This window comes from Coregonus lavaretus (assembly GCF_964263955.1).
Source record: "Coregonus lavaretus genome assembly, chromosome: 1".
In the NCBI taxonomy this organism is placed as follows: domain Eukaryota; kingdom Metazoa; phylum Chordata; class Actinopteri; order Salmoniformes; family Salmonidae; genus Coregonus; species Coregonus lavaretus.
In genome coordinates this window covers 37,864,601-37,887,657 of record NC_139988.1, presented here as the reverse complement: position 1 = coordinate 37,887,657, position 23,057 = coordinate 37,864,601, and the positions used below count along the sequence as shown (strand labels likewise).

General features: G+C 41.0%; 1 protein-coding gene across 1 annotated transcript in view; it reads left to right on the top strand.

The window, feature by feature from the left end:
- The window catches only part of LOC311134998 (protein bicaudal C homolog 1-A-like), a 121,707-nt gene extending 107,213 nt beyond the window's left edge, over positions 1-14,494 (top strand). Inside the window, exons 10-21 of the mRNA XM_084168802.1 lie at positions 2,861-3,050; positions 3,771-3,932; positions 4,333-4,520; positions 4,624-4,765; positions 5,774-5,945; positions 6,379-6,550; positions 6,665-6,704; positions 6,818-6,990; positions 8,855-9,017; positions 9,589-9,752; positions 11,450-11,564; positions 14,067-14,494. Coding sequence (XP_084024928.1) covers positions 2,861-3,050; positions 3,771-3,932; positions 4,333-4,520; positions 4,624-4,765; positions 5,774-5,945; positions 6,379-6,550; positions 6,665-6,704; positions 6,818-6,990; positions 8,855-9,017; positions 9,589-9,752; positions 11,450-11,564; positions 14,067-14,194 — 1,809 coding nt within the window. The 3' untranslated portion in view covers positions 14,195-14,494. The remainder of the gene's footprint in view (positions 1-2,860; positions 3,051-3,770; positions 3,933-4,332; positions 4,521-4,623; positions 4,766-5,773; positions 5,946-6,378; positions 6,551-6,664; positions 6,705-6,817; positions 6,991-8,854; positions 9,018-9,588; positions 9,753-11,449; positions 11,565-14,066) is intronic.
- The last annotated feature ends 8,563 nt before the right edge of the window (positions 14,495-23,057 follow it).

The following is a 23,057-nucleotide window of genomic DNA, read 5'->3' as shown; positions in this document are numbered from 1 at the left end:
TGTAGAAACTATGAGAATAGAAAGGTTCAGAACTTTTGTAAAACATCACAGTACAGTTGAAAAATAATATGGCAAATACAAAATCCAATATGGATGGTGTTAAGAGATAGATGGGAGGTGTTGAATGGAGCTGAAGGATGGGACTAATAACAACAACTAATAACAACAAGATAACTAGTGTAAGACATGCTGTGTCCATATTAGTATAAAGGTTATATATTGTGAGCTTTTGTGAAAGAGCACAGTTAGAAAGATATGGCATATAGAAGCATACTTGATGGACATCATGAAAATGATCGGATGAAGTTCAGGAGTAAAAACAAACAAAATATAATTATTGACTGTGTCCATAAAATGTATATAGTATGTATAAGCATGAAGTAGAGGCCTAAGCATTGTTGTTCACTGGTTTACTCCAATTAGGGAAGGGATGGTGGGGTTGGAAAGTAATAAAAAATATATATATATATATATATATATATATATACACACACACACACACTGTGGGGAGAACAAGTATTTGATACACTGCCGATTTTGCAGGTTTTCCTACTTAAAAAGCATGTAAATCCAGAAAATCACATTGTATGATTTTTAAGTAATTAATTTGCATTTTATTGCATGACATAAGTATTTGATACATCAGAAAAGCAGAACTTAATATTTGGTACAGAAACCTTTGTTTGCAATTATAGAGATCATACGTTTCCTGTAGGTCTTGACCAGGTTTGCACACACTGCAGCAGGGATTTTGGCCCACTCCTCCATACAAACCTTCTCCAGATCCTTCAGGTTTCGGGGCTGTCGCCGGGCAATACGGACTTTCAGCTCCCTCCAAATATTTTCTATTGGGTTCAGGTCTGGAGACTGGCTAGGTCACTCCAGGACCTTGAGATGCTTCTTACGGAGCCACTCCTTAGTTGCCCTGGCTGTGTGTTTCGGGTCGTCATGCTGGAAGACCCAGCCACGACCCATCTTCAATGCTCTTATTGAGGGAAGGAGGTTGTTGGCCAAGATCTCGCGATACATGGCCCCATCCATCCTCCCCTCAATACGGTGCAGTCGTTTACATTTACATTTTACATTTACGTCATTTAGTAGACGCTCTTATCCAGAGCGACTTACAGGAGCAATTAGGGTTAAGTGCCTTGCTCAAGGGCACATCAACAGATTTTTCACCTACTTGGCTCGGGGATTAGAACCAGCGACCTTTCGGTTACTGGCACAATGCTCTTAACCACTAAGCTACCTGCCGCCCCCAGTCGTCCTGTCCTCTTTGCAGAAAAGCATCCCCAAAGAATGATGTTTCCACCACCATGCTTCACGGTTGGGATGGTGTTCTTGGGGTTGTACTCATCCTTCTTCTTCCTCCAAACACGGCGAGTGGAGTTTAGACCAAAAAGCTCTATCTTTGTCTCATCAGACCACATGACCTTCTCCCATTCCTCCTCTGGATCATCCAAATGGTCATTGGCAAACTTCAGACGGGCCTGGACATGCGCTGGCTTGAGCAGGGGGACCTTGCGTGCGCTGCAGGATTTTAATCCATGACGGCGTAGTGTGTTACTAATGGTTTTCTTTGAGACTGTGGTCCCAGCTCTCTTCAGGTCATTGACCAGGTCCTGCCGTGTAGTTCTGGGCTGATCCCTCACCTTCCTCATGATCATTGATGCCCCACGAGGTGAGATCTTGCATGGAGCCCCAGACCGAGGGTGATTGACCGTCATCTTGAACTTCTTCCATTTTCTAATAATTGCGCCAACAGTTGTTGCCTTCTCACCAAGCTGCTTGCCTATTGTCCTGTAGCCCATCCCAGCCTTGTGCAGGTCTACAATTTTATCCCTGATGTCCTTACACAGCTCTCTGGTCTTGGCCATTGTGGAGAGGTTGGAGTCTGTTTGATTGAGTGTGTGGACAGGTGTCTTTTATACAGGTAACGAGTTCAAACAGGTGCAGTTAATACAGGTAATGAGTGGAGAACAGGAGGGCTTCTTAAAGAAAATCTAACAGGTCTGTGAGAGCCGGAATTCTTACTGGTTGGTAGGTGATCAAATACTTATGTCATGCAATACAATGCAAATTAATTACTTAAAAATCATACAATGTGATTTTATGGATTTTTGTTTTAGATTCCGTCTCTCACAGTTGAAGTGTACTTATGATAAAAATTACAGACCTCTACATGCTTTGTAAGTAGGAAAACCTGCAAAATCGGCAGTGTATCAAATACTTGTTCTCCCCACTGTATGTATGTATGTATGTATGTGTGTATATATATATATATATATATATATATATATATGCGAGAAAAAAACAACATATGGGGGATTGGAAGTGATGCAGACAATTACATTGATGGAAGTTACAATCTATCTGCAATATTGAAGCTGATCATAAAAAATAAAAATAAATAACAGAAGAAGGGTGTGGAGAAAGAAAGATTGTGACTGGACTCAATTTGACAGGGCCCTCTTTGGCAAATGTAGGTCCAAAGACATCATTTGTGTGCATGTTCATTTTTTATTCCTCGCTATGTTCCAAGAACTCTTTATGGTAATATTGAAACTGGAGAAGTTGAATATCCTCCCCAAACTCCCATATGCTTTCTCACACGTAAATTGAAATAAAACCATTTTATCAAGATTGTTTTGACAATTTACTAATCCCTTTCGATTTCACTGTTCATTACATTAAAGAAAGACAAATTATGCTACGAAAGTTGAGGAACCAGTATTGTCTCCTATTCTCCTTGCTAATGTCTCTCCTGTACAGTTCATACTGACAAAAACCTGCCATGTTGTTTTCTCTCTTCCTCTTGTCTGTCTCTCCATCTCTCTTTCTGCCACTCTCCCTTCCTCAGTCTGTGATAGTAAAGAGTGTGGAGCGGAATGCAGTGAACATGTACGAGGCCCGGAAGTTTCTGCTGGGTCTGGAGAGCAACGGGGTGTCATCAGCCATCTCCCCCATCACCAACGGCCCCTCCCCCACCCTAATCTGTCCTGTCGGCCTGGACATCCTGGCCTCAGCTGGCCTGGGGCTGAGCAGTCTGGGTAATGGAGTTCGATTGTGGCTTTCTACAAATGTAATCCCAAGGACCTTTCCCATACGTTTATAGACCAGTGATTGGAAAAAGAGGCTTGTGTCATACTGTATGTAGTCCAACTGTATTGTTATCTTGTGAAAAGAAACAATAAGAAATACAATTGAAAAAAACATGAGACAAACTCCTTTACAACGGTATGATTCATGAGTTATGTATCATGGGATAAACTGTTCTAAGTGTGTAGGAGGTTTATGTCTGGAAACTGACCACATTGACAGTCCCTTCCTGGGGCGTACAGTATGAACCCAAAGGCCCATGGTAAGATATGGGCCTCCACATCTCAGCCTATAGTTAATTACTACATCCCTCTCCATCAGATTACAGCTCAGCCTGCCAGAGAAATCCGAGCCTTATTTCTGGAGTGAAATGATCAGTTTGTCAAACCCACAAACCTGTTTCAGTCTGCTTTGATATGTTTGGGTTGAAACATAAAGTAGCAGAGTTTAACATGGAGTTATTGACTGTGTTGAGTTATATTTGTCAAAGACCCAGTTCTCTCAAATGTCTCTCTCTTTATTTTCTTATTTTCTGACCACTGATATGAAAGGACTTGATGAGTGATGTGGTAGTATGCAATAATATCTATTACTGGTGTGGGAAGAAAATAGTTTTAGAGTGACACTGTATTGAGACAAATTCTTATACTCTGTGTCTTTCTCTCCTCCAGGCCTCCTAGGTGCATCAGTGCCCCATTCTCTCAGTAGCTCCCCGGCTCCAAACTCTGTTCTCAACAGTCTGAACTCTTCCATGAGCCCTATGCAGAACCCCAGCCCCAGCACCCCATCTCCCTCCCCCTCACTGTGGCCCAGCTCTCTCACCAGCACCCAAAGTGAGTACAGACAGCTAGTGCACAATCTCTCGCTGTCTCACACCTTCAGGTTTCTCACCTTGCTCACAAATAGCTATAAGGGATTGATACCCAGCCTCCGGAATGCTCTCCCGGACCACCTGAAGGCACCACAGACTCTGGGCTCTTTAAAACGGGCCTAAAGACCTTTCTCTTTAGGAAGGCTTTCTGTTAATAGCTGTGGTCCTTGGTGTCCCTTGTAGCATCAGCTGTGCTTTATTTGTCAGTTGCCCTGTCTAGTTGTGTCCATAAAAAAATAAAAAAGGATTTATGCACTTTGAGATTATTCTGTATAATGAAAAGTGCTTTACAAATGTAATAAATTATTATATGATGAAAATGTTATGATAAAGGTGTAGGATTTTCTCCCTCGTGTATCCAGGCTTCTCGTCGCAGTTGATGATGCACCCTGTAGCCCAGGCCACTCTGAGCAGTATCCTGCTCTCTGGGGTCCAGGGGTACACCCAGAACACCCCCTCCCCTCCCCCTGGGCTTGCCCCAATCGACAAGCAGACCAACGGGGTCCCTGACTGCTCCAAAGGCCCCTGTACCCTCAATGGACATGTCAAGGTGACTGACTTTCATAGACATATACTCACTAACTGTTAGATTGAATATATACCTTGCCTATAGTGAGTATAATGTATATGGCTACATTTGTGTTTGTGTGCAGCATCCTGGCTCAGTCTATGGTAGGATGTCCAGTGCGTCACTGGCAGACACGGTTCTGAACCCCAACCAGTGTGACTCAGTCCAGGAGGCCAGCGGACACAACCCGTCAGAACCCCGCTCCAGCAAGTCCAACCAAGACGAAGGTACCACATACACACACCGTACCTACAGACAACATGGAAATGTATAGCTCTTGTAGCTATACTTTAGAGGTTTATAGAACCCACAAGGAAACCTTGGTATTTGGCCTTATAAACTGCTAAATGAATTTATGCCACAATATATTTGTTTTCATCTTATATGTAGACCAATATGCGGTCAAGTACCCATTCTTAAACCACTTTTATTAGGTTGCAGCAGGGTGACATTAATGGCTGGTATTCCAGTGGTTGAGGTTCCGAATTCCCTGCATCTCTAACGTGTGGTTTGAGTGTAGCCTTGCTCTCACGCTCCCATGTTGTTGGAGCTGGAGCTATGTTGACTCCCCAGCCTCAGCCCCAGCTTGGCTGGTCACAGTAGTAACTGTTTCCTCTCCCTGACCACCTCCTGTGTTCTCCAACCTGTTCCAACTGGCTCTGCTTCCCGTAACCATCGAGCCCAGGGTGAATCAACTAAACATAATAGCTTGGAGATGTTAATTAAGATGACTGACATCTTATTATTTTACGCTGTCAAGGCCTACATACACACACGCACACAGAGATCCTGTTCTGCAGGCCAGGTTACTGCCTGGAAGAGGGAGAGAAGAAGGAAAAAGCCCCTTCATTAGACTGCTTCTGTTTTTTATTAACACAGGTGCCAACTGTGAGGTTGAGCAGCTATATTTAGTAATGCTCATGCAATCATGCAGAGTGACTTGCAGGTGCAAAGAACGTACTGTAATGTATGCATGACAGACAATGGAAAGCTGAGCAATAATGCCCTCTAAAGAAAAGGTTGCTATGGAAGTACAAAAACTTGGTTGTCAAATACAGGGATTCTATAAGAATATAGAAATTCATTGTATCTCATTTGTCACATGTAAAGGATATAATAGTACATACAGCTAGATATATAGCCTACTGATCGACATTATTAAATCATGAAGGAAGAAATATAATATCCCACATTACCGTTTCTTCACAAATGCTCTTTTACGTTCTCTCCACCAGGCTCTGACACCTTTGTGGAAGTGGGCATGCCCAGAAGCCCATCTCACTCAGCAAATGGAAACGAGCTGAAACAGATGCTGGCTTCCTGTAAGACGTCAGGGAAACGGCAAGCGGTGGAGCTCCTCCAGGGGACCAAGAACTCCCATCTCCAGTATGTCTGTCCAGAGCTACAGTAAGACTACCTATATAAAATCTTTGAAGGCGTTCAGAGATGTCCTCACGCTTCCATTCCCATGCCTAAAGGGTATGAACATAGGACTAGAACTCATTCTAGTTCAGTGGGTATGACTCCCATAAATTAATAGAATAGAAAATATTAGCACTTTGTGACAACTGCTGATGTTAAAAGGGCTGATGTAAAAAGGACTTTCGTTTTCCAGAAGGAACGTCAGTGGGGAAAAGGGCTTGAGGGGGGTGCTATTTGGAGACAAAGCAGGGGACTGCTCTGTTATACTGCATTCTGTCATGCGTTGTTGTAATATGCCATACCTTGTTGAGCTGTGCTGTATGTCTTTTCTGTGCTGTAGGCTACTCTATTGTGATGGGGTTTGTACCTTGCTGTCTTTCTAATATAATTGTTCCTCTCTGTTGTCCCCCTCCCACAGCTCAGACTGCCTACTGTCAGACCCAGAGTCGAGTGCTTCAGACAGCCCTGTGACAGATAAGAGGGCTCCGGGCAGTGAGCGGGCAGCAGAGAGGGCAGCACAGCAGAACGAGAGGGACAGGATCCGCTTGGCACCACATTCTTCCTTTGCCAACATGCAGGTACAACTAGAGGTATTCGAACTCCACTTCTCTCTCTTACATACACGCACTCACATATCAATAAATGGCTCATGTGAATTTGACAAGTAGAAAAACTGACGCTGACCCTCTCAATTTCTATTTCAGGCACTTGAATATGAACAGAAAAAGCTGTTAGCAACCAAGGGTAAGTGTCAATCTTTCAGGCAATTCCTGTCTAGTCTCAACGGAAACTGTGTCCGTTTTTCTGACCTTTCGCACTAATTGGTAAGAGGTGTTTATCTGTGTCTGTGTGTCCAGCCATGTTGAAGAAGCCTGTTGTGACTGAGGTGCGGACCCCCACTAACACGTGGAGTGGTCTGGGTTTCTCCAAGTCTATGCCAGCAGAGACCATCAAGGAGCTGCGCAGGGCCAACCACGTGCCCTACAAACCCACCATGAGTACCACCTACGAGGTAAACTCCGACTATGAGGTAAACACCAATGGACCAGGTTGTTTCCGCTGTTGAAGAGAACGTGTTTATAGTAACATACCTGATATGAAAACTTATGCAAAGACTGTAATAAGAAACATCATCATGGATTGCATAAAACAATGAAAACCAATAGGTAAATATGTAAAGCACAAAAGTAAGTTAATGAAAACTAAACTTAATTGATACTCAGTGAGTCACAGAACTAAACCATTACTGAGAAGGTAAAACTACAGTGCCTTGCAAAAGTATTCATCCCCCTTGGCATTTTCCCTATTTTGTTGCATTACAACCTGTAATTTAAATGGATTTTTATTAGAATTTCATGTGGACATACACAAAATAGTCCAAGTTGGTGAAGTGAAATGAAAAAAATAACTTGTTTCAAAAAATTCAAAAAAATGAATAATGGAAAAGTGATTCGTGTATATGTATTTGCTATGAAGCCACTAAATAAGATCTGGTGCAACCAATTACCTTCAGAAGTCACATAATTAATTAAATAAAGTCCACCTGTGTGCAATCTAAGTGTCACATTATCTCAGTATATATACACCTGTCATGAAAGGCCCCAGAGTCTGCAACACCACTAAGCAAGGGGGACCACCAAGCAAGCGGCACCATGAAGACCAAGGAGCTCTCCAAACAGGTCAGGGACAAAGTTGTGGAGAAGTACAGATCAGGGTTGGGTTAGAAAAAAATATTTGAAACTTTGATCACCCCACGGAGCACCATTAAATCCTTTATTAGAAAATGGAAAGAATATGGCACCACAACAAACCTGCCAAGAGAGGGCCGCCCACCAAAACTCACGAACCAGGCAAGGAGGGCATTAATCAGAGAGGCAACAAAGAGACCAAAGATAACCCTGAAGGAGCTGCAAAGCTCCACAGCGGAGATTGGAGTATCTGTCCATAGGACCACTTTAAGCCGTACACTCCACAGAGCTGGGCTTTACAGAAGAGTGGCAGAAAAAAGCCATTGCTTAAAGAAAAAAATAAGCAAACACGTTTGGTGTTCGCCAAAAGGCATGTGGGAGACTCCCCAAACATATGGAAGAAGGTACTCTGGTCAGATGAGACTAAAACTGAGCTTTTTGGCCATCAAACCCAACACCTCTCATCACCCCGAGAACACCATCCCCACAGTGAAGCATGGTGGCGGCAGCATCATGCTGGGGGATGTTTTTCATCGGCAGGGACTGGGAAACTGGTCCGAATTTAAGGAATGATGGATGGCGCTAAATACAGGGAAATTCTTAAGGGAAACCTGGAGACTGGGACGGAGGTTCACCTTCCAGCAGGACAATGACCCTAAGCATACTGCTAAAGCAACAATTCAGTGGTTTAAAAGGAAACATTTAAATGTCTTGGAATGGCCTAGTCAAAGCCCAGACCTCAATCCAATTGAGAATCTGTGGTATGACTTAAAAATTGCTGTACACCAGCGGAACCCATCCAACTTGAAGGAGCTGGAGCGGTTTTGCCTTGAAGAATGGGCGAAAATCCCAGTGGCTAGATGTACTAAGCTTATAGAGACATACCCCAAGAGACATGCAGCTGTAATTGCTGCAAAAGGTGGCTCTACAAAGTATTGACTTGGGGGGGGTGAATAGTTATGCACGCTCACGTTTTCTGTTTTTTTGTCTTATTTCTTGTTTGTTTCACAATAATACATATTTTGCATCTTCAAAGTGGTAGGCATGTTGTGTAAATCAAATGATACAAACCCCAAAAAAATCTATTTTAATTCCAGGTTGTAAGGCAACAAAATAGGAAAAATGCCGGGGGGGGGGGGGGGTGAATACTTTCACAAGCCACTGTACAGCCCAATATGATCTGATGTCCCCCTTCTGTGCCCCCAGGGCTCCCCCCTGTCCCTCTCCCGCTCCGGCAGCAGAGAGGGCGTGGGCAACGGCAGTGACTCTGAGAACTGGAGAGACAGGAACGGGGGTGGGAACGGACTTCCCGGCCACGCCGAATTCCCAGTGTCTGTTTGCAGTCCCAAGAGGAAGCAGAACAAATCTGGTGAGCTACTCAGCAGATACCCATCTGAACTTTTTTTCGGAAATAAAAAAATAAGAATGAAAGGCAAGAAGGCTAGATCATCACACTCCCATTTAAAGTAAACTCTCTTAAAAGTTTTGATGATGAATAAATAAAAACATCTAACCTTGAACAGCAGATGCTGTGTAAAGCTTGCATCATTAATGAAAACGTGAGAGTGTTCCTTCCTCCAACACACCTGCACTAAAGTTCTAGAGACCAGATACTTCTGTTCATTTCCACCTCATGTTTTTACTCTTGTATTCAATTATTTGTCATCATCAAAGCCAATCGCTACCGGTTATGCTGAAGAGAAGCACATTTTATCTACAGTATGTTGGCTTATATTGCACACATTAAAAACAATCTAACAGCATTCTCTTGCTCTAATAGATACAAATAATTAGTCACAACAATGTTTCGGCAGCAAGATGCGTCAGGGTTTATTTTATGTTGCGTACATTTTTTTTTTACAATGATAACTTTCTATGAAAGTCTTTAATGATGACTGTCTGACTTGTCTTGTCTTCCTGTGACATCTTTTGATTGACAGCTGCAGAGCACTATCTGAGCAGCAGTAACTACATTGACTGTATCTCCTCGGTCACCGGGAGCAACGGCTGCAGTCTCCAGTCCTCTCTGAAAGGGTCGGACCTGCCGGAGCTGTTCAGCAAGCTAGGCCTGGGGAAATACACTGACGTGTTCCAACAACAGGAGGTACTGGTCTATGGCTGCCATAGCATGGGTTTGCCACATTAACATAAGAGCAGAAGCCTCCATCCATCCCTGCTTGGCTGACTATATCAGAGATATGCTACCTTAAGCATAGGCTAGAATTTATGGATGGATAGATCAGTGCTTAGGCTAAGATTTTCATGCTGGTATTAAACTTTTCGGGTAGAAATTGTCAATAAATAAATGGATTTAAACATTTTGCAGGGAGTTCCATTTTAGCTGCCCATCGCTCGACCTAGGCTAAGCTTTTTTGCAGCATATTTTGGAGTGGTCCTCATGGTCCAGTGACTATACTTCGATTTATATCCAACTAATACTTTTACTGAAATCAGAGCACACACATTGCAAATACTTGATAATGGATAGGCTTCAGGGGCCTCATTTTTAACCATTGTAAATATCATACTACATTTCTATTAGCGGCATTTCTGAAAAGTCTGCGCATGTACAAAAATATTGAGATTTAGAAACTTGGTGCACGCCATACATATGCATGTTTCCCGTTATAAATCAGACCTGTCGTAAAACTGTGAGCATGAACGAGTATTAAAACTCCTCCTGGAAAACGCTCGCCATTCACCTTTTATGGTGACAATAACCACGTTTCCATCCAACTATTTCATGCTAATGAATTACCTGACACATGAAAAAAAGTCACGACCGAGCTGATGGAAACATGAAATGCCGATACAATTTTATAAATGCCGACAGACAATTTGTTCGTTCGACATGGTGGGATCTTTTTGTGTTGGTTAAGTTTAATTATGCGGGAAATGACTGTGGAAACACCTTTATGCACAAATATTGATATAATAACCATCATATCGATGTAGTCACGCAATTATATGTTGTGTGGTCCTCCCATTACGACTCGGGAAAGCATGTAGTTTATTAGGCTACAGATGAAATAAGTTATGATGAACTTCACAGGGTGGTGAATGTGCAAGGTGATAAGCTTGAAGCTCCTTTCCAAAAAAGAGATTACATGAATGTCCCAAAATGTAATTACAGTACTAACAGTAGCATAAATAGGCCTACTTCAATGTAAATGATCAACTGTTCACCTGTTAAATTCGACTGCATATTATAAACCGCGCTGCCTATGGGATTTCAAAACTTGAAATACATAATGCCCATCTATTTACTTGGCTACTAGGTCCTAGGAAATTAGATATGCGCGTTGTAATTTGTTGTATGGCTACTTCAGGAATATGAACCAATCACGGCCAGAAAAGTTGAGGAATAGATAGATTCCTATGTCTAATTGTTTTAGATTCTAAAAATAAAACATTGATTTTCGCTCTTCTCACTAATGGCAAATGGCTGCATTTTTGTTAATGTTTTCCTGTTTTTAGTTTTTTTTTATGAATAAGCTTGTCATCATATCACCCCAGCTTGCAATACAATATTTCAACTACTTACAGATGTGTGTACACATGGTCTTAAGTTTGCAGGGAGGTGAGCACATATTCACGTCAAGTAAAATTTTTATAAATGGCAACTTGTGTGTGAACTGGCACACCAACATTTTGGGCTATATTTTGTACGTACGCACAGTTTATAAATGAGGCCCCAGGTATTTTATGTTGCAAAGGGGGAATTTATTTTGTTATCCCAAAAATTGTATAGTGTGCAGTGACATGATAAAGATATTGACTGTACACATGCACTATTTTCAGATCGATCTCCAGACCTTCCTCACTCTTACAGACCAGGACCTGAAAGAGCTGGGCATCACCACATTTGGAGCACGCAGAAAAATGCTGCTTGCCATCTCCGGTGTGAATGACTATGGTAATGTCCAGACATTGTGTGTACTTGTGTATTTGTGTGAACCCAGTTCCAATGACATGTGGGAGATCCTGCTGGGCTGTATGTGCTGATAATAGCTCAGAAGTCTGTCAGAAGTGTTGAGGTGGCTGTCGGGCGTGCCAGAACCTCTCCTGATGGAGGCTGTGTGAAATGGTCTTCTATGCTTTTCATTAAACCTCTCATTTCTGGCCCTGCCATATGCCTGAGTATAGCCACGTACTTCCACTGACCCATAGCTGAACATTAATTACAATATCTACTGCCATCCATTGGTTTCAGTAGTCAGTGGTGCAAGTCGTATTCCTCTTTTTGTCTGACATAGAGAAGCTCGGATCCTCTCATACTGTTCCAAGGCAATGAATGCCCCACATGTTTGTTGTGACATGAACTAATCCTTGTTTATAAATGCATGACTACCGGAGTAATACCTTTTCTCTGCCAGGAGAGAACATGATTCAGTCAGGTGGCATTTTGATTCATTGCATTCGGAAATTATTCAGACCCCTTGACTTTTCCCACATTTTGTTACAGCCTTATTTTAAAATGGATTAAATCGTTTTTTTTCCCTCATCAATCTACACACAATACCCCATAATGACAAAGCAAAAACAGGTTTTTAGACATTTTTGCAAACAGAAATACATTAATATTCACACCCTTTACTCAGTACTTTGTTGAAGCACCTTTGGCAGCGATTACAGCCTCGAGTCTTCTTTGGTATGACGCTACAAGCTTGGCACACCTGTATTTCGGGAGTTTTTCCCATTCTTCTCTGCAGATCCTCTCAAGCTCTGTCAGATTGGATGGGGAGCGTTGCTGCACAGCATGATGCTGCCTCCACCATGCTTCACCATAGGGATGGTGCAAAGTTTCCTCCAGACGTGAAGCTTGGCATTCAGGCGAAAGACTTCAATCTTGGTTTCATCAGACCAGAGAATCTTTTTTCTCATGGTCTCATAGCAAAGGGTCTGAATACTTATGTAAATAAGTGTGCAAACATTTCTAAAAACCTGTTTTTGCTTTGTCATTGTGGGATATTGTGTGTAGATTGATGAGGAAAAAATGTAATTTAATCCATTTTAGAATAAGGCTGTAATGTAACAAAATGTGGAAAAAGTCTGAATACCCTCCGAATGTACAAAACATGCTCTTTCCATGATAGACTGACCAGGTGAATCAGGTGAAAGCTATAATCACTTATTGACGTCACTTGTTAAATCCACTTCAATCAGTGTAGATGAAGGGGAGGAGACAGGTTAAAGAAGGATTTTTAAGCCTCGAGACAATTGAGACATGGATTGTGTATGTGTGCCATTCAGAGGGTGAATGGGCAAGACAAAATATTTAAGTACCTTTTACGGGGTATGGTAGTAGGTGCCAGGCGCACCGGTTTGTGTCAATAACTGCAACGCTGCTGGGTTTTTCACGCTCAACAGTTTCCTGTGTGTATCAAGAATGGTCCACCACCCAAAGGACATCCAGCCAACTTGACATAATTTTCGGAAGCATTGGAGTCAACATGGGCCAGCATCCCGGTGGAATGCTTTCAACACCTTGTGGAGTCCATGCCCCGACGAATTGAGTCTGTTCCGAGGGCAAAAGGGGGTGCAACTCAATATTAGGAAGGTATTCCTAATGTTTTGTACACTCAGTGTATATGTATTCCTTCAGTTTCTGGGATGTTACATTTATAACATGTTTTGTCCTTCATCTCATGTATGATGATTTCACGCTTTTGTGGTATTGTTAGAGTGAAGGGATCATATCTAGAAGGGATCATATTTAAGTCATAGTTTTGCTGCTTATTTTTGGAGTCTGTGTTATTGGTGCAGTAGGGGGTCACATTGAGGTTGGGAGAGGGAGTTAATCTGTGTTCTGTTGTGAGGAGAAGGGCTCAAGGCGAGAGTTAGTTCCACTGATGCGCTCTGTTGCAAAGCTCAGATCAGCTCTAATCTCTGTTGAAGGACTCTGAGGGCTCCAAAAGAGGAATACAATCCATTTCCCCCTTCTTTCTTTCCTAAAGGCAACCCCAACTCATTAAGGTCCACTTCCTGTATTTCTGCCAGTAAAAATAGCAACTTTGGAGCTACCAGTCTCAATTATCATATGTCAGGTTTTTGCTGACAGAGGATGATGATTCAGCCATCAAATGAATAAGAGATGCTGGACCGTTTTATTGACACATTTTGAAATAATTGTGTCCAATTAGTTTGGTGATCTGCCTGGCAAACCCATGGGTCACAAAGAGGGATCTTGTTGATATGAGCTGTTCTCATTCTTCATTGGCTATTTGAAGCACATTTTCCTGCCATTGTTGATTTAAGTCTTGACTGTATCGGAACACCAATAAACAGTAATTTCCCTTTATATGGATTACAGTTTGAATTGACTTGTCGGAGTGGAAAAACATAGTATGTTATTGAACATTTATATCTGTAAGAATTGCAATTGATATGCAGTATTGTGTTCTTTTGTCTTTTTCAGAACTGAACAAGAACCGAAGGAAGCTGTTTGAGGCTCCTATCAGGTCCTCCTTCCTGGAAGGGGGAGCCAGCGGTCGTCTGTCTCGTCAGTTCCACGCTGACATGGCCAGTGTCAGTGGCCGGTGGTAGAGCTCCACTCCACCAGGACCTAACACAACAGAGAACCAGTCTTCAGTGCCTCTCTTTGGGCTTCTGTAGGCCAGTCTACAGCCTCTCTGGGTCTGACCAATGACTATTCAACTCTTTTTTTTAAAGGCCATAACAAAAAGCCATAGTTTAACCAGAAGTGCCAAAAAAGAGAAGAGACATCTCATTGGTATAGAAAGTCCAGTGTTCACTCCACATAGTGCTTAGATGTTTCTGTGGAGTAATCTACGCATGAAGGGTATTTTACTAGTTATGAAGGACAGGTACTGCCCAGTAGTTGTCCATTTTTGTTAAAGGGAACAGGCCAAATGATTAGTACAAAATAATTACATTGATACCATCTGCATTCGTAGTATGCTGTTGTATCAATGACATGCACTTTAACAATACTAGACTTTTGCCTGTGAAAGCCTGATTCCTAATTGGAATACCTATGCATTTTGTATTAACTCAAAGCACAGATGTATTTGTACCAAGCCAAATGTACGCACTTATTGAGATGGAGAAATTAAGTTCAAAGGTCAAAGTGAGATCATTGACTAAACGCAGAACCTAGAGCAATGACCTTTGACCCCTCATTGTTTTGATTGATTGACATTCCACGAAGGTCAGTGTTGTATCCACCAGCAGCTGCTGCAGTTGGGATGCAGTCTGTCTGTATGTCATACACTACCGGTCAAAAGTTGTAGAACACCTACTCATTCAAGGGTTTTTCATTATTTTTACTATTTTCTATATTGTAGAATAAGAGTGAAGACATCAGAACTATGAAATAACACATATGGAATCATGTAGTAACCAAAAAAGTGTTAAACAAATCAAAATATATTTTATATTTGAGATTCTTCAAATAGCCACCCTTTGCCTTGATGACAGCTTTGCACACTCTTGCCATTCTCTCAACAAGTTTCACCTGGAATGCTTTTCCAACAGTCTTGAAGGAGTTCCCATATATGCTGAGCACTTGTTGGCTGCTTTTCCTTCACTCTGCAGTCTGACTCATCCCAAACCATCTCAATTTGGTTGAGGTCGGGGGATTGTGGAGGCCAGGTCATCTGATGCAGCACTCTCACAAAGACACGGCGGTTGGAACCAAAAATCTCAAAATGGGACTCTAGACCAAAGCACACATTTCTACCGGTCTAATGTCCATTGCTCGTGTTTCTTGGCCCAAGCAAGTCTCTTCTTCTTATTGGTGTCCTTTAGTAGTGGTTTCTTTGCAGCAATTCGACCATGAAGGCCTGATTCACACAGTCTCCTCTGAACAGTTGATGTTGAGATGTGTCTGTTACTTGAACTCTGTGAAGCATTTATTTGGGCTGCAATTTCTGAGGCTGGTAACTCTAATGAACTTATCCTCTGCAGCAGAGGTAACTCTGGGTCTTCCATTCCTGTGGCAGTCCTCATGAGAACCAGTTTCATCATAGCACTTGATGGTTTTTGCGACTGCACTTGAAGAAACTTTCAAAGTTCTTGAAATGTTCCATATTGACTGACTTTCATGTCTTAAAGTAATGATGGACTGTTGTTTCTCTTTGCTTATTTGAGCTGTTCTTGCCATAATATGGACTTGGTCTTTTACAAATGAGGGCTATCTTCTGTATACCACCCCTACCTTGTCACAACACAACTGATTGGCTCAAACGCATTAAGAAGGAAAGAAATTCCACAGATTAACTTTTAAGAAGGCACACCTGTTAATTTAAATGCATTCCAGGTAACTTCCTCATGAAGCTGGTTGAGAGAATGCTAGGAGTGTGCAAAGCTGTCATTAAGGCAAAGGGTGGCTATTTGAAGAATCTGAAATATGAAATATATTTTGATTTGTGTAACACTTTTGTGGTTACTACATGATTCCATATGTGTTATTTCATAGTATTGATGTCTTCACAATTTTTCTACAATGTAGAAAATAGTAAAAATAAAGAAAAACCCTTATGAATGAGTAGGTGGTCCAAAACTTTTGACCAGTAATGTATGTATTTAGTAAAATATTATTGTTTATTCACAGTATGATTTATTTTGTATCTTTTTGGGGTAATAATCAGTTCCATGTATTTTTTGTAATGTTTTCATTACTTTATACATTCATGAATGAGTATCTGTGGTTTCTAATTAGTTTATTATTAGTCTCTTTGATAATTACCTTTACCCAATCATCTTTGGAGCCGTCAGGCTGTGCCATGAGACTGCAGCAGAGAAAGAGAGCAGTCTGTCAAAACAGTAGGCCCTTCTCTCTGATACTGTTTGCTGGCCTCCTGTGGTTTTCTTAGTCATTGTCATTATGTCTCCTGTAGTCACGTCAATGGTCTTTGTCAGTTAGCCTTTCTGTGGTCTCTTTTCTATGTGTTGAATCCCACTATGTGTTCCTCTATCTATTCAGGAGACCTGTAATTATTTCCAGACTGTGTGCTTTTATCTTTCCTTACACTTTAACCGCTTTTAGAGCTGCGGACAGAGAAGCAACCTACTACAATGTAGAATGCCTCCTCACTACTACAGTATAGAATGCCTTTACTTCTCTCTCTAAGTTGCTCAGCAGGGAATTGTTTCTATTAGAATATTGCTATTTGGACTGACACTACCTCTCACCTAGGAGGTACCTCACACCATAGGTGTAAACTCAACTTTATTTCATATGACAGCCCCTAGCCTAGACACATTTCTACGTTTACCAAGATTGTTTCCTCATAACATGTATTCTACCTTAAATTAAGAATAGTGGAAATATACCATTTTCAGTATCAGTTGTGCAATCAGATATCTGGGATTCTTGTAAAGCTATATTTGAAGTAACATGATTATGTGTGCAGTGGTGCTGCTTATCATCAAAGGATGGAGTCACTCTGATCTCTGTATTATGTAAAACAGTATTCTCATACCCTTTTATTAATTTTGTCTGACTCTGGAATGTTTTTGCTGTAACTATTTTAGATTGAACCCCCATATTAAGCCTGGAAGTTGATAGTCTTCGTGCATTCTATCACATAGACTGTTAGTTTGAAGTACAAACTCTTCATTTGCAGAATGTTTGTTGGTAGATGGTACAGTATTTGACGGACAATGCAGTGAACTGTATGTAGAGCCCAAAATGAAAAGCTAAATTACAGAATGTTGAAGTAGATATAGAGAGAATAGTGAGAACATTTCAAAGCAACTTACATGCCAAAACTTTGTTTCCACACAACAGCAATATCACTGACAGCAGAAGTCTTAGCATCGACCATTCTGTAATCACGCACAGAGAGAAGTCACTTGTTTTTCTTTTTGCATGCTTTCTCTCATGAAGATCTGTTGCATCATGTGTTTACGCTATACCACTTTCCTAACTGATTTGAGCCATTCTCAATGTCCATGTTGGATCAATAAGATATCCTGACATGGTTGTCATTTCTGACCAGTAGTGTTGTCATCATTATTTTTTTATCTTAGAGATCGGATATTAAAAGGGATTTGTTATTCCACAAAAGGTATGGGTTATGTTCAACCCTTTATCATGGTACTATATTGAAGCTGTTCAGCATTGATTATGTCAGTGCAGTTATGTTGAGGCATGTACCTACCCTGCAGACCAGACAATGTTTGTTTTTGCTTCTGTAAAGTTAGGCCTGCGGTCATTGTGTGCTTGGAGGGTAATAGAGATGTTGTCTGTGAAATGAATGTTGTTACAGTGAAAATTAAATTTTTACATTTTAGTCATTTAGCAGACGCTCTTATCCAGAGCAATTTACAGTTAGTGAGTGCATACATTTTTCATACTGGCCCCCCGTGGGAAACGAACCCACAACCCTGGCATTGCAAGCGCCATGCTCTACCAACTGAGCTACAGGGGATCCTATTATTTATCCTATTAATTATTGATGCCTTTTATCTGGTTTAATGAAGGGAGTCATTTGCAATCAAAGTTTACCACCAGCCTCCCTGTCCCTACACTTATTATGTCTTAAATGTTTGTGTTTAGTCCTTGTTATTCCCAGAGGGATACATTTGAAGGGGTCTACTTTATACTGAGTTAGATCAAATGGTACAACATTTATAATGAATGTAAACCACTAAGGAATTTATGTATGTTTTGCCTCGCTTTTGTATCCTGTGCAGCCATGCTTGTTGTTAGCAGTATATCTCCAGTTTTGTGTGAGAGAAAGGTACAGTTCCAAAAAAGGTTATACCGAAGAATTTAAAGAGGAACATTGCCTTTTGCCTGTGGCTTTTGTTGATACGATTATTGAGAGGGACATTGTTTTAGCTATGATGTTATATCTGTAAATATAGTACAGATAAAAGTTGTGTTTTGGAGGAGTTATCAAATGAGCAAAAAAGTTTGTTCAAAACATTGAAGTGTTATTACAAAGGTAATAAATGTATGCAGTAAGATGTTTCCTTTTGTTTTTGTTCATAGCACATACATTTGACTATTACAGTGAGTAATAATATTCAGTGCAAAAGTGTGAAGAGTGAAATTGATAGAACACTCTGGTAACCATTGCTAAGAGAGCCTGTGTGAGACCCACACGCTCCGATAATCTGGAATATAAATCCAGTTCTTGATGTCCGATTGGTGGCAGAGCTGACATGTCCACTAATCCCCAGAGGCAGAATCTACTCTATCTAATCCCAGAGAATGAATCCACTCCATAGAGGAATCACACTAACACTAACCCATACCAACCATCCTGCCTGCATTGACACAATACTGAACACGGACGCTGTACTGTTATCTTTCCACTGTATCTGCCCCTCCTCTCTCTTTCCCTCTCTTCCCTCAGATGCCCTGAAGAGAGGATGGATGGAGCGAGGCACCAGCTGGCAAATGTAATCCAGTCCTGTGTAATAGTGACCCTAGGGTCAGCGGGGCACAGAGGGTAGCTACGTGTTCTGCTGAATGCATCATCCTTCCACTCAGGTCACAGCTACATACCCTTTACCTTTTTCACTTTGACAAGCTATTGTATTTCTCTCTCTCACTCCAACTGATGTGTGATGAGCTCTGGCGTAAAATGTCTGCCATGGCATTACCCAGGTGGGTGCTACACATTGGTGATGGATGGGGGGAGTTTCTGCTGCATGCAATGTAAAGCCCTACCAGCACCTGGTGAAAAACCACTATGTAAATCCAATCCATTATTGACTGGATGTTTAAGTGTTTATCTCCTCCAAGAGGTACAACAGTAACAAAAATATCTCCACTAGGCCTACCAGTATATTGAGCTAAATTACAAAAAAGCATTTATTTGAATAATTCAGCCTTAGTGGTTATTATTAGAACATGCTCCTTTAATTTATTAGGCTTTTACAGAAAATTGCTTTTGGAGGAAATAGTAGTTCCTAGTTTTATGGTGTGAACATTTCAAATTCTTGGATGTAGGACTATGTTTCATGTAGGCTTATTTATGGTATATCTTATTTAGCTTACAGAGTTATTTTATTATTTTATTTCATTATATGAGGCTGTAACATTTTCTGAGGCCCATTGCACTTTCCCACAGCAGATTTATGGTCTCTGATGTAGAAATCTTTCATCCAATGCAAATGGATCTTCTCCTTTGACAGCAGAAACAGGTGGCCTCCTTTAACTGTTTTCTAAAGCATAGTGTGTAGACTGTAATTCCCCTCATTATCTCAGAGCATCATTATCTGAATAGGAGCCCTGCTGGGGAGAGAAAGGAGCCCTGCTGGGGAGAGAAAGCTGAATGTTTATGTTACACAACATAACACTGCATTTTATGTTAATCTATAGTTCATGTCCAATGGATGTGGTGGGAAGATGAAATATCTCCTGGAATTGTTACACTGTTTGAAATAAGTTATTTCAATAACATTAGAGAAATGTTTTCTCTGTCCTGTAAACAGTGCTGCCCTTTTGACATCAACGAAGACGGTGTGATGGTATCTAAAAATAAGAGTAAAAAAGATGGCATCCAAAAATTGTTTATCCTCCCCTGCAAATGTCACGAGGATGGTTCCAGACAGGGAAGGCTTTCCAGGCAGTGTCATCACCTCACCGCTTGTCACCTTAGTAGCTTCACTCTTTTAATGTATGACTTTTGTAGAAATACTCTGGACTTTCTGTGCAACTTCATGACAATGCATTGATTGAAATTGAAATGGTATTGACTTCGACCCTGGTCTCTACAGTATATTGCTTTTGAGAGGTTTCATTTTTTAGAACACTCATACCTGTTCTTTTGGGCAGCTGCCACATGAATGAAATGTATATCTAAAATTAAATCTTCAGTCAATCATAGAGTATGACATAATGGAGCAGCAGAATGTATTTCTTTGTGTGAAAATGTATATTTTAAGTGCTGTTTCAAAGCGAGAGACTGCTACTGCTAGTCCTACAATAGCGTCACAGAATAAACCATGGAGACTAAAAGGTATTTAATTACAAACTAACCATGTGTTCAATGAACCCACTGGCCCTTAACAGCAGCAAACCCACATCCGTACTCTAACAGGCAAACAACGCTGGAAGGTGTGGATGAGAAAGGATATGGTTATTTGTGTGGTGTTAACTTGACGTATCATATATACACTGTAGTCTGTATAGCAGGCTATACAGTGGATTTTAATATTAGTTACATAATTATTATAAATTTTTTTTTTTTTTTTTACAAAATTCCCAGAATTCTTAGAGCAGATAATCAGATTTGGCCATGATATTGTTTAGTCAGAACATTACAAGCACACTTGGCTTCACAGAGGTCTGAACACTTTGAAATCACTGTATGTTACGCAACCGTGCTTTCTCTGATTCTATCCTCATCAGCTCTGGCTCACAAAGTCATTATGTCAGTGTCTAAGGTCACATTTATTTAGTTTACATTTAATTTAGTTTAATCAAGACCGTCATAGCACATTTCAGACATGGAAAGCAAAGCAATGTGCTTCACAGGAAAAAACTAATAAATAACAATAAATAAAAACTGAAATATTTAGTACACAACAAACATAAGAGGATAAAAAACAAAATAATAAAAAAAACTGAACGATTAAAAACACCCTAAGGAAAAGCAAAGCTAAAAATGTATGTTTTAAGATCTCTTTTAAATATGTCCACAGTTTCGGCCCCCCTCAGGTTTTCTGGCAGGCTATTCCAGAGGCTGGGGGCATAATAACTAATGGCTACTTCTATGCCTCTTGGTCCTAGGCTTTGGGAGCATTAAAAGGCCAGTACCAGAGGACCTGAGGGACCTACTGGGTACATAACTTAAAAGCATGTCTGACGTATTGGGGTGCATTAATTCTAAAACTCACAGGCAGCTAGTGCAGAGAACTTAAAACCAGTGTAATGTGTGCTCTCTGTCTGGTCTTGGTCAGTACCCGTGCTGCAGCATTCTGCATGTTTTGCAGTTGACCAATGGCTTTCTTGGGTAGTTCAGACAGGAGAGCATTACAGTAGTCAACCCTAATTGTAATAAAAGCATGGATGAGTCTCTCTGTTTCAGTCTGAGAGAGAAATGGCCTCACCTTGGTAATGTTCCTCATGTGGTAAAAAGCTATTTTGGTCACATTCCTAATGTGTGATTCGAAATTGAGTTCAGAATCTAAAATAACACCTAGGTTTTACCTGGTGTTTTATCTTTGCTGCTCGTTAATTAAATGTGTGGGTGGATTCTCTCTCTGTGCTTTGGCTCCAATAATAAGTACCTCGGTCTTGTCTTGATTTAGCTGGAGGAAGTTGTGAGCCATCCAAGTATTTAAATCACTAATACAGTCTAATCATTTATCTGTGGAGCTAAAATCCTCTGATGACACATTTACGCTCTTATCCAGAGCAATTTGGGTTAAGTGCCTTGCTTAAGGGCACATCTGCATATTTTTCACCTAGTTGGCTCAGGGATTTGAACCAGCGACTTTTTGGTTACTGGCCCAACGCTCTTAACTGCTAGGCTGACTACCTGCCGCCACAGAAATGTAAAGTTGTATATCGTCTGTGTAGCAGTGAAAATCAATGCCGTGCTTTCTGATAAAGGGTAACATATACACTACCGGTCAAAAGTTTTAGGACACCTACTCATTCAAGGGTTTTTCTTTATTTTGACTATTTTCTACATTGTAGAATAATAGTGAAGACATCAAAACTATGAAATAACACATATGGAATCATGTAGTAACCAAAAAAGTTTGAGATTCTTCAAATAGCCACCCTTTGCCTTGATGACAGCTTTGCACACTCTTGGCATTCTCTCAACAAGCTTCACCTGGAATACTTTTCCAACAGTCTTGAAGGAGTTCCCACATATGCTGAGCACTTGTTGGCTGCTTTTCCTTCACTCTGTTGTCCGACTCATCCCAAACCGTCTCAATTTGGATTGTGGAGGCCAGGTCATCTGATGCAGCACTCCATCACTCTCCTTCTTGGGAAAATAGCCCTTACACAGCCTGGAGGTGTGTTGGGTCATTGTTCTGTTGAGAAACAAATGATAGTCCCACTAACCCCAAACCAGATGGGATGGCGTATCGCTGCAGAATGCTGTGGTAGCCATGCTGGTTAAGTGTGCCTTGAATTCTAAATAAATCACAGACAGTGTCACCTGCAAAGCACCCCACACCATAAAACCTCCTCCTCCATGCTTTACGGTGGGAAATACACATGCGGCAATCATCCGTTCACCCACACCGCGCCTCACAAAGACAAGGCGGTTGGAACCAAAAATCTCCAATATGGACTCCAGACCAAAGCACAAATGTCCACTGGTCTAATCTCCATTGCTCAAGCAAGTCTCTTCTTCTTATTGGTGTCCTTTTAGTAGTGGTTTCTTTTTTTTGTTCTTTTTTTTTGGTAGATCAGCTTTAATATTGCAGATAGATTGTAACTTCCATCAATGTAATTGTCTGCATC